The sequence below is a fragment of the Manacus candei genome, unplaced genomic scaffold, assembly GCF_025592945.1.
Source record: "Manacus candei isolate 608988 ecotype Guabito, Panama unplaced genomic scaffold, ASM2559294v1 h1tg000002l, whole genome shotgun sequence".
In the NCBI taxonomy this organism is placed as follows: domain Eukaryota; kingdom Metazoa; phylum Chordata; class Aves; order Passeriformes; family Pipridae; genus Manacus; species Manacus candei.
This window is the reverse complement of record NW_026138050.1, coordinates 7,628,665-7,640,664: the sequence shown is the minus strand read 5'-3', so window position 1 is coordinate 7,640,664 and position 12,000 is coordinate 7,628,665. Positions and strand designations below refer to the sequence as shown.

Sequence of the window (12,000 nt, the reverse complement as noted above, 5' to 3'; positions counted from 1 at the left end):
CATATACTTGGTTCACCATCTTCCAATTTGTTCTAGCCTTGGTATGCATACTGTTGCCTTTTCTTTTGGAATGTTTACTCAGAGCAGGAAGGATTTCCATCCAGTGTGTTTGAGCAAGCACAACACAAAGGAGTGTTAACTATTCAGTTAAGGGTTTTAAGCATTATCAGATTGATCAATTCAATATGAATTTTATTTATTATTACAGTAATAAATATAAAATACCTGTCTTTGAAATTTCATATACTTACATTTCACATATTTGAATTCCTAAACAAAGTGAACTTCCATTTCAGTGTGCATTCCTGGTGGAATCCTTGAAGCAACGTTCAGTAAATCAGTCTGTTAATCCATTTACACCAGAAGGAGATTCAAATGCACTTACAAAGAATGAGAAAAGAAGGCCACAGAAGTTGCCATCTCCTAAACCCACAGCTCCAAGCCCGGCTAGAATGGTTTGAAATGGTCCCATTGTTAGTGTGCTGGGGTTTAATTAGAGATCCTTCCCAGATATTGGATGCTTCTCTTTGTGACAGAAGTGCTCAGCTGAATATTTGAGGGAATTAAAACAGCACTGTGATAGTACTCTGAATTTCCATTTGCATTCAAAATGCTACCTGTACCAAAAATTACATCTTACTGACTCCTGCTAAGTAATTAATTATAATGGAATCACAGAGTAAAGGTGTCTAAATAATCCCTGCTCTGATATTAAAAGCTTAATGGTTAATGAAAATATGGGCAAAGCAAAAATGTGCTTTACCAAATTACATCTGTTTTGCAAGTCCTTCTAGAAGGTACTGAATTTTATGGTGTTCTGCTCATTTACAGATGAGCTGCAGCTCAGTAGCACATCCAGCATAAAACAAGAGCAGGATTCAGGATTTGTTTCCTGCCCTTATTTCTGTGCTTATTTCTGTGGAGTTACACTGCTGAGTCCTTTGGGATTTTGCTTATGTTTTCTGTGTTGTTTTTGGCTGTGCACACATTTGGTTTTAGTGGGTGTACAAATCTGTGACAGAAAGGGACAGTGCCAGTGTTTACCATTTTGGTGTATAAATGAATAGATACAGAGCTTTCAGTTGCAGAGGATGTATTTAACCTCTCACCTGGAACTTTCAGCTCTCATGGGAACAGCATTGTAGGTGTGGGAATGCAGGGAATGGAAATGTAGGTGTGAGAATGTTGCACAGACCTCGTAGGTGAGCTCACACAGGCCTTCCAGGCTGTTTTAGCAAAAGTGGCATATTCTCAACACCTCTTCACAAATGCAGGGAAAAAGTAATTACTCAGAGGTGACTACATAGCATAGTTTTGCAGGGGTTAAAATTGTAGAAAACTGGTACAGGGTTGTCTGTAGATGTTTGGGGATATTTATAGTAGTGCTGTATGTTTAATTAGATGTCACTTGATGGCTCAGTGTCACAGCGAAAGTCTTATCCTACAGGAGGGTTACACAAGTGCTGTGTTGTTTAGCAGAGTGCTCAGCCCCTGCAGGGATGAGCCATGCACCTAAAGGAGGAATTACTGGGGTCAGCACTAGATTTCCAATGTTCAGTAAAATGCTGAGGAGGACAGTCTACACTGTATTCTATAAAACAATGCCCTCACCATACTAGACTGCTCCTTCAAGTGGCAAAAGTGGTCCCAACTCCTCTGCCTGTAGATGTTGGTCTCCAGTTTTATGGCAGCAGATGATATCAACAAGATAATAAAAACAGAGCAATTAAAAGTTACTTCACCCAGCAAGAAACTACAAATTAACACATTGTCGTGGCAGTCTGCTGACTTGTCAGAAAAGCCAGAGTAAAGCAGGAACTAGAGAACAGTGAAGGGTAGTTCCAGTTTTGAATAATGCAGTTATGATCCAACTGAAACATTTTTTACAATTATTTTTTTGATGTGCTTATAGGATGTTAAAGACAACCATGGTGCAGGGAGAAATACTCCTGTAAGAGTCCTGGCATGGCGTCCTCCTAGTGCCAAAGCAGAAATTCCACCAGGTCTGGATGGATTAGGGGCTTTTTCTCTTCAGTTTCTTTGGGGTTTTACTTAAAAGACAGTATTTAGATATTTTATTTAAGCTTTTAGAAACACCTGAAGTTTTAATCTTTAATCAGACTGATAGAAAACATTGTGGTTGTTTTGTGTAGTGATTTTCAGCTCATATGATTGAGTACCCTTCCTGTATCAGGAAATGTCTGGTGTGTGTGGTGGAAAGTAGAACCCAGCTTTGTCCACACTTGAAACCAGAAGGCTCAGCAATTCAGAGGTTTATTATGTTATTAGTTCAATATATCCATTTCCACTCATACTGTTAGATCCTATTGTCATTAATATGCTGTTTCACTTGATTTATTTATGATCTGGTAATGAAGGAAGATTACAACACAAATGTCAGGTTGTCTGAAGTGCTGACTCTTCCAACTGTTCCTGGTATATGAGAAACTCAATTGATTCCAGTTACTCTTGGTCCCTTAAAGTCCAATTCATTTCTCCTCCATTTTTTTGTAGTTTTCCTGTGTTTTTTAATTTGCATCTTTGCAAATTTAATTTGCAAAATTTTTTCTTTTTTTTTTTACATTAAATTTGAGTCTTCAAATCTACTGATTTATTGAAATTAGAATGTTGGTATGTAGCAGTGTTTACAAATCTGGATTCATATTTGCTCTGTACAAAGTTAATTGGTTTTTCCAATAAATATTACGCTTATTCAGAGTCCTAATATTTTCAAATTAACTCCTGTGACATTCTTCCCGATGGTAATTTATACATTTGTACAAGTTTTAGTTCCATATCTATGAAAGCCACATAAGTAGTTCTGTAATAGGATTTTTCTTAACCAGTAGCTAAGAAAATGAAGTATTTATGATTGTGGTAATAGGAATATATGAAGTGAAGAACAGGGTTGCATGTAAGAGTTTTATCTAGCTGAAGTTAGTTAATTTTTTTTATTATTTCTTATTTATTTATAGCACAAACAGTAAAAGAATGGCCTCAGACTGAGAATAAAAGAAAGGATAAACCAAGGAAGCAGCCAGAGCTTTCTCTATCTGTATTTCACACTGATAAAGGAAGAAATGTGGGTATGTCTTACCAGGATAGGATGGGTGAAGCCCCTTTTCTTATCAGCATTTTGATTATAAAACTGTCAGGTTGTTAAGTCACTGATAACTACTGTGCTTTAAACAGTGAGTGGAAGTGAGTTTATCAAACAGGGGGAAAGATTTTTTGGTTTGAGTGGAGGTGGGTGGTTCTTTCTTTTTTTTTTCCTTTTTATTTTCTGTAAAGTCCTTTGGCATCTTCTGGTCAAAGGTGCTCTAAGTTAAAATGCTGTCATTGTGCTTTAGATCATTATAGAAAATTTGGGTTGGAATTTTTTGAAGGTGACAGTTTTTAAAAATAAGTGATTTTTTTTTTTAGGTACTTTGATATGTAGAAACTGTATGATTTTTTCAAACGTGGAATTGTGTATGAAATGTTAATCTGTGGGTTTGGGGGTTTGGTTTATTGGGGGTTTTGTCTGGTTGGACTTTGTTAATCAATGGTCATATGTGATTCAAAAGGGCTATATTTTAACCTAGAGCTCTCAATATTACTTGTTCATTTTCTTCAACAGGTACAGTAAACCAGAAATATCCAAAGACTATGTGCATAAGAAAGTCTGTTCCCCCTGTTACATTGCCAAAAGAAGAGGAAATCTGTTCAAGCAAAGAGGTAATTTTCTCCTCACTAATAAATTGCCATTTTGGAACTATCCATCTGAATTAATGAGAACATGTTGACTGTGATTTTGTACAATGTATTATTACTTAAAATTAAATTAATGTTTTCCAACAAGCAATTTTTCCATTGGTTTGTCTTACAAGTGGCTGACCAAGTACAGTATAAAAAAGCTTGAATTGGAATTGCCCAGGCTGATGTTTGGTCCAGGCTGCACCCACCAAAACAAAACTGTGGAGTCTCTGCACAAGAAAGTATCAGCAAAATACTGTTCTATCTTCCCTAGTGCAGAAATCAATGTAAGTTTTTTCAGATGTCCTCTATCTACTTCATTGAAAGCCTTTGTATTTGTTTTAGACAGTGCATGTTGATCAGTGTTTGTGGCTTGCTGGTGTGATGTTCCCTCCACTCATCTCTGTTCTTCTTTCTAAATCATACTTGTAATAGAAAGCCAGAGAAGGTCTTTTATTCACCACAAAAAAAAACATTTAGGATGTTTGAAGTCCATGGGATCTTTAGGGTGTATCTCTTCTGCTCATATAGTATGAAAAATAATTTTAAAATTTTAAGTAAATCTTTTCAAAATCGTGTAAGTTGAAACTGGGAAAATGTTAGATCTTAATTTTTCAGTTTGTGTAGTGACTGGAGAGAAGCATAGAAAGGATATTATTGCTCTATCACATCTATAAACTCTCAGAAATAATGCAAGAGATGCATCTGTCCAGTCAAATTATATAATTGTGTTGCCCAGCACAGCTGGCTGAGATGAGAGCCAAGCTTCCCTAATTTGGGTGAACCAGTTACTTACCAGCAAAAGAGTCACAGAATTGTTTTCTTGCCCTATTTCCTGGAGGTAAAGACAAAAAAAAAAAAATTGATCTCCCTGTTTTCTGATGCCAACATGGCATACATAGCTCAGATTTCCTGAAGTAAGATGTTCCTGTACAAACTGCATTTTTCCAGGGGGTTGTGAAACATCTGCAGTTTCAACCTAAAGAGCTGGAAATCTACACAGAACAGCTGGAGCGAGTGTTGCAGCGCTACCTCCAGAGGGTACAGTGGCTGCTCTCAGGTATTGCTGTGCAGCTGCTCGTCTGCAAAGCACAACTTAAATATACACCAAGTCTTCTGCTCTGCTGTTTCTAATAGGAACAAATCCAAAGCTCAAATATGAACAAAGGTTTATCTGTTTTGCGTTTCATGGAAATTTTAAAACTCGTTTTTATGGATACAAGAATACAGTGGAATTTTCCATCTGTGTAGCTCATAAACATTTAGTTTGCTGTGAAATAATTGGAGCTGTGATGTAAGTTTTTACTTTTTGGATGTTGTGTTCCTGAATACAGAACTAGAAGCTTTCTATCAACAAAATATATACGGTAACATATACAAGCTTTTAAATTAGCTTTTTTGTTTCTTTTGCTAAGAATGTGCCCTGTTTAGAAGTTCAGCATCACTGCTGGTGAAAAGCATTTTGATCTCTGTGTTGCTCATAAAGATCTTTGTTTAATTTTTTGCTGGATTGTGAAGTAGGAGCTACAAATTATTTAATGCAAGTTGCTACAGTTGCCTAGTAATTAATGCTTGATAGTGCTAGATTTGAAATGGTAGAAAACTTTTCTATTATTAATCTTTTAACTACCTAGTTACTGCATAGATTAATGATGTAGAAATGTGCCCAGAATAACCCCTAAAATGAAGATTTACAATATGCTCAATAAAATACACCTGTGTAATGACCCTTAATTAGTTTTCCTGTTCTGGCCCAGGAAGCCGAAGGCTGTTTGGTACCATTTTAGAAGCAAATGTCTGTGTTTTGATTGACACATCTGGTTCCACTGGCCCATATTTGCCACATGTCACAAAAGAACTCACCTCCCTTATCTGGGAACAGCTAAGAAGAAATGAGGTCAGGTATGTTGAGTTACTGATAAAGATTGAAATCTGCACTACCTATTATGTAATAATTGCTTGTTAATTATAAGCAATACAGTGCTGAAACACAATCCAAGTAATTGTTAAATGTTAGACTATAATATGCATGTGACATAACTGCTTTTTCTGTTCTTTTTAACCAGCTTTTAGTTCTGAGCTCTCTAAGATCTGAGCCTATGTTGTAGGCTGATGCTGTTCACTCTTTTGGGCTCAGCATTCCCATAGGTTTTCTGTTCATGCAGAGTGAGAGATGCTTTGGGACTCCTCCAAAGCTGAAGATTTAATCCAACACTAAGTTCTGGGGTGGGGGATTTGGTTGGGGTTTGTTTTTTTTCTGTTGGGTTTGTTTGTGGCTTTTTTAATTAATTTATTTATTTACTCCAAATCTACCTTATCCAAAGTGACTCATCATATTGGTGAGGGTTAAATGTTGTGGGTCATCTTTCTCCTCAGGTTTAACCTGCTGAGATTTGCAGAAAATACAGAGAGTTGGAAAGAGTGTCTTGTAGAGGCAACTGATGAATCATGTCATGATGCTGTGCAGTGGGTTTCCAAATTCCGTGCCCATGGTAACACGTGCATCCTCACAGCTTTACAGGTTAGTAAATTGGAGAAGACGTTGTGTCTTGTGGTGATAAAACACTTCCCACTGACTGGTAACATTTTAGGAAAATGGTTAGGTCAAAGCATACAACATTTTTATATGCTCAAAATTATGTTTATGTACCTCTGTGGCTGTGGTATGTTGCTCTGAGCCAAACAGGGTTTTTAAAGAAGCAGTTTGTTGGAATCTCATAGGCTTTGAGTGCAATTCTTGAACTTCAGTAGCAGGTGAAGAAACTTTTCTCCTATAAAAATGTTCAGTGTAGAAATTAAGTAGTACTAATAATTTAAAACAGATGCTGAAGGAACTCGCAATTCCACAAGATTTAAAATTTGAATCAAAAAAGAAGTGTTACCTTAAATGAATGGTTCTTCTTCCAGACACCCTTGCACAGTCTCCATATAAATTTTATGGAATTCATCATGAATCAAGTCCAGTAGAACTCTGAGGTGTGTCTGCAATACAAAAATGTCAATGACTGTAGCAGTTTTTCATAATATGAAAAGGTCAAATCCTAATGAGCCTGATTTTCAGACATTAAACATCTTTAACTCCTACGAAATGTGATGTGAAAAATCTTTTGTCAGCAGTTCTCCAAAACCAATTAATTTTCTTATTCCAATGAGTCAATTTTTAATGACTTCCTGCTTATAAATATGTTGTCTTTTGCTACAAATTATCTACTTTATTTTTCAAATGTATATCCTTGGTCTCTTTCATGATTAGTGAAAAGGAAAAGACAAAAGTAAGTCGATTAATGATGTGGTAAATATAAAACTATCTTAAATCATTGGAATTATGTTTTTCTTCTTAAATATAACTTTTCATATAAATGTACTAAGTATTTAAACTTATGTTTTGCTTTTCAGAAGGCTCTCAGTTTCCAAGGTGTAGAGGCACTGTATCTATTGACTGATGGAAAACCAGACACCAGTTGCAGTCTGATTTTGGAAGAAATTGAACGATTGAGAAAGGAACAAGATATTAAAATCCACACCATTTCTTTTAGCTGGGCAGACAGGTATATGATACTTTGCAAGAACAACAAAAAAAACTTTCCAAATTACTAGTTTATTTATTGTCAGAAATCTCTGTTACCAAGATGGGAACAGGGAAGGTTGTTCTGACACAGGTATTTGCCACATGACTTACGTTTCATACAGAAGTTTATAATCGTGTCCTCCCAACTATTTTTAGATGTAATATTTTTTGAGGAGTTCTTAGAAATTCTTTTTCTATTGCTGTTGCTTTCAGAGAAATCAATTTTCATAAGCATCTTTCTACTTTGTTGTTAACAGAGGAGCTAATGAATTTCTGAAGAAACTTGCTTCCCAGACAGGAGGGCGCTACCATTGCTGCTTTGGAGATGAAGATGGACAATTAGCAGCACACAGAATATTGGCAGAGGGGCTTGAAGATGAAGATGTATGCTAAATGGATTGGTTTGGGTTGTTTCATTTCAACTTAGTTCTTCACCAGAAGTCAAACTGCATTTAAACCAGAAAAAAAAAAAAAAGAGAGAGAGAGAAAAAATAACACAAGACTCCTAAGATACTTCACATTGAAACCAAAAGGAGGAATCTTAGTATTTGTCTTTGCCTTTCTTCTAACTGCCTTGGTCTGGTGCCCAGACCCAGGAAAGGAGTATACAATGCAATATAGGTTTTGAAAGAGAAGTAAAAAACATATCTTGGACCACTGTGGATTTTAAGCTAACTTTAGCTTTTACTGTGCTTTCTTATGCTTGCCATCTTGTATTTCATTTAAGTAATTGTAAAATCCTTCTAGAGTGTTTGGCACATTAATTCTCCAGCATGAGACCTCAGGGATTCCCACAGCAGAAAAATGTTAGTGAACAGAGCCAAGTTCAATCTAGAATTGCTCTGCTCTCCCCTTGTAAGACCAAGACCTTCTCTGCAAGTAGGTAGGAGTAGGGAAATGTAGAACTTAGGCTCAGTTAACTAAGTTGGTAGAAACAGAAAATAATGAATTGTTGCAAGTTAAAGTAGAATATTTTAACTATGTTTTCAGGATCCAGCTTTCCCTTACTTTGAAGGAGATGATTTAAAGAAACTTATTCAAGAAGTAGCAAAAGCTAGAAGTTTCTTAAAGCAGGCAAAATCTTGGAGGTGAGTCTTTGTATTTTTTATTTCATGGAAGGAATACAAGAGTATCTGACTCCCAGTGTCTACTATATAAAAAATAGGATTGGAGTGAAAGACAATTAAATTGTATTGATCCTTATGTTTCTTCATTGTTATCCTTCCTAACTGACAATCCAGAACCAGAAAGCACTATTTCAATGGTAACAGTGGGCAAAAGTACATGCAAAGAGCTCTAAAATGCATTATACCTCTTCAAACAAAAGGTTTTGTCATCCAAGGACACAGCTGAACAAAGGCACAAAGGTACTATGTGCCTCTGTGAAAAACTGCTGGAATTCTTGGGGATTTGTTTTTCTTTCAAACAGATTATTACTTGAAAAACGGAATACAAACCAAAAGGACAATTCCAGCTTTCAAAGAAGTGCTCAGGTAAATAGATCATAGTTTATACAGGGTTCATGTGTTTCAGTAGAAGGCTAATATTTTATAAGCCTAATGCTAAATGTATTCATTTTCAGCAGGGAGTTTTTCCAAAGTTGAAATAATTTGTAATGATTTTAGTTCTTAGCTGAGCTGGTCCCCAGAATAACCCAATATAACCACAGAACAGTTCAAAGGGGACAGTGTTTGGGGTGAAAGGAGTAAGGCAGGTGTGTGTTTGTAGTTATCAGTGGTCCACTCATTCTAAGAGTGAGCAGTTAAGCCCATTAGAGGGTTAGAACCAGATGTAATGGCTGTAATAACAATTGCTGCATGTGCTGCATGATTTATCTGTTAAATGAACAAGGCTGACTGAAAAAAGACCCCACTAATAGTAAAGAGCCTCAGCAAACATGGCACTGTTGTTACAGAGTGGTGGGAGAGGCAGCTGGGCAAACTAAACCTCTCCCAGAGCCAACCTCCAACCTGCTGCTTTTAAACTGGCAGAGTATCACAGGAAAAGAGAAATGACTGGGTGGAAGTACTTTCTCAGAGTTAAACAAGACCAGAAGCATTTCCCACAGAACTGTTTGAGGGAGAGCTGTGGACACACAGACAGCTGCAGAGAGTTGCACTACAGAACTTTGGTCTGCCAAGATATTCCTCAGGGAAATGGGTAATGCAGACATAGTGAGACTGGTTTTTAAATCCTTGTTTCTGTGGCTGTAGTTTGTATTTCCTTTTAAAAACATTGCCCAGTCATTCAAAGAGGAGAAAAAAAAATCCAGTCAGCCCCACTGGCTAAGAATGCTTGTTCGTGGAGAGTGGAACCTGGAGCCTGGCCAGGTATGTGCAGAATTCAGCATTTAAGGGCTGATCACTCAAGAGAAAAGCTTGGAGAGGAAATGAATGTATAACCATCCTGTAGTAGCAAGGAAGTTGTTACAGGCGTGCAGGGATAAACCTAATGTTCCACAACCATCTCAGTCTTTCAGCCTTCCAAGGAAAACTGTATTGCTTGTAAAGCATATAGGAATACATTCCTATTAAAGTACTTCAGAAAGTACATAGCCCTGGAGCACCATTAAACATGTAAGGAAACTTTCAATTTAATTTGTGTTGGTTTTCCATTGCCATTTTTTCAGGGGTGATGGTGAGCCTGTGCAGTTTATATATTTTGAGTTTTTAAAACTATTCATGTGCTTCACTTGCAGGATTAAATTTTAGATGAAGAAAAGATGCTGAAGAGATTTGGAGTCAGACTACTAACCTGCTTCTTTTCAGAGTGTGCTCAAAGCTTCCAGCAGAAAGAGAGAAGATGAATTCTTTGTTGTCACGAGTGCTGGCCAGAGCAGTTGCAGGTGATAAGTGCTGCATTGACCCCACTTGCAGACTTTACAGGACTCAAAGTAAATCAAGCCCTGAACTCTCCAAAGTTTCAGCATAAGTAGAGGATAGTTTCCAATATAGCTGATACAAATTTTAAAAGTGTATGCATTTCTAATATAATTAGGAGTTATACAGGGTTACAACTTTTGTTTCTATTCTACTGCATCATATTAATAATTTCTTCAGTTAGTTGTTGGTATGTCCAAATTGTCTTTTTTTGGAAGTTGGTTTGAGATTTCGTTCCTGGTGCTCATTATACCCAACAGATGGGATGGATGGCTGTGATATTAGGAAGAGAATTCTCTATGCCAGGTTTGCATAGAAAGTCCAAGCAATAACTTTAGTGCAGAAAACAAGCTTGGAATTCATGTTTTTGTCAAGAGAAGTTTGCTAATAATTATTTCTGCCCTTTGCTTTTTAAGTTGCCAGTACAGAAATATTTAGAGTTAATGATTCAGAAATGATCAGACATGCAAACAAGTAATATATAGTTGCTGATACAGCTTGGTTATGTTTGTGTAACCAGACACTGCTAGTCTTCTAAGCAATTCTGTTAAGTTCTTATGTGTTTCCTGTCTGGAAAGATTTAAAGTATGTTTGCCAGTACCAGCTGATTTATGAAATACACTTTTTTTTACTGCAAGTCTCGGTAATGACAGCCCACTAGTATTTTGTAGGTGTTTATTGTTGCCTTTAAGAGGATTATAAATTTATCTCAAGTGTTTAATATATGTAATATAATAAAAATGGATTCAGACTGCAAAATTCAGATACTTGATCTGCATTTATTTAAGAGCCATTTGCATCTCCTGAGTGCCAGCTGATGGGGATGACTGGATACACTTTGATATGGGAGACAGTCTCTTTTCTGTCCCTCCATCTCTTTTGTCTCTATAAAGAATTAAAAACTATCTGTGTCATAGAAGTCTCTTTTTAGTGTTGTATGCTCTGAATCAGGTGACTCCTGCATTCCAGGTTAGTCCCAGCCTACACTGGAATACTGCAGTTAAACTGGTGCTTTGTGCTGTGCTGTACTTCCTGGGATTTTGGTAGTGTATATGTGGAACTATTGAGATGCTTTGATATGAAAATGTTAGTTGTAAATGAATAGGATTTGTTACGTTTCTGTTTGGAGTATAGAAATATTAGATGACAATCACTGATAAAATAAATGAATTTGTATTACGAAACGTTAAAACAGTAAATCCAGGTAGGAAGGATGAGTGTTCTGTATTGCCAGGAAGGGTTTCTTATATGTTCCTTGGAGGATTTGAGAAATGTCACAGTACTGCAGCATAGATTCTGATATTCTTACAAAGGTCCTTTCAAAGAACTTAAAAGGAAATATGCTTGTGCAGGTGTGGTAAATGATCTCAGAGGCTCTGTGTGAAGGAAGAGTGTCCTGCACATGTCCAATTTCAGTGGGTTCTGTTAAATTACAGTTGTCAAACCTCTCATTTTATAGCCTTTTTTCCCCCTGTGTAATACTTGGTGTTCAGATATTTTACTCATTCAAAACAATTCCATTTACATGGGCTCATTGCCAATGGATCTGTGTAATCCTGAGTTGTGGCAGCCTACACTCGTACTCATCACTCAGCTGATTGTTTTGGCTTGGACTGGTTGTTTCTGTGGGCAGAGCAGAGCACGTGTCTCTGGTTCTCTTGAGCTCTCACACTTAAAGTAGGTGTTAGGAACTGAGGAATCTTCTCTTTGGTTAGAATTTGTGTAACCCCAGAAGCTATAAAAGTCAGTATTTAGCCATTACACCCCATCCAGGGTGCCTGTATTCAGGCTGTGCAGCCGAAGCCTTGTTGTCTTGGA

The 12,000-nt window shown here is 36.8% G+C and overlaps 1 protein-coding gene across 1 annotated transcript in view; it reads left to right on the top strand.

Moving 5' to 3' along the window:
* VWA3A (von Willebrand factor A domain containing 3A) overlaps positions 1-11,894 on the top strand; it is a gene marked incomplete at its 5' end in the record, with an annotated part of 23,720 nt that extends 11,826 nt beyond the window's left edge. The window contains 13 exons of the mRNA XM_051782647.1: positions 297-455; positions 1,913-2,003; positions 2,976-3,086; positions 3,620-3,717; positions 3,870-4,022; positions 4,687-4,795; positions 5,493-5,637; positions 6,112-6,256; positions 7,132-7,283; positions 7,561-7,687; positions 8,294-8,391; positions 8,733-8,796; positions 10,002-11,894. Of these exons, the coding sequence (XP_051638607.1) occupies positions 297-455; positions 1,913-2,003; positions 2,976-3,086; positions 3,620-3,717; positions 3,870-4,022; positions 4,687-4,795; positions 5,493-5,637; positions 6,112-6,256; positions 7,132-7,283; positions 7,561-7,687; positions 8,294-8,391; positions 8,733-8,796; positions 10,002-10,007 (1,458 nt within the window). The remainder of the gene's footprint in view (positions 1-296; positions 456-1,912; positions 2,004-2,975; positions 3,087-3,619; positions 3,718-3,869; positions 4,023-4,686; positions 4,796-5,492; positions 5,638-6,111; positions 6,257-7,131; positions 7,284-7,560; positions 7,688-8,293; positions 8,392-8,732; positions 8,797-10,001) is intronic.
* Between the last annotated feature and the right edge of the window lie 106 nt (positions 11,895-12,000).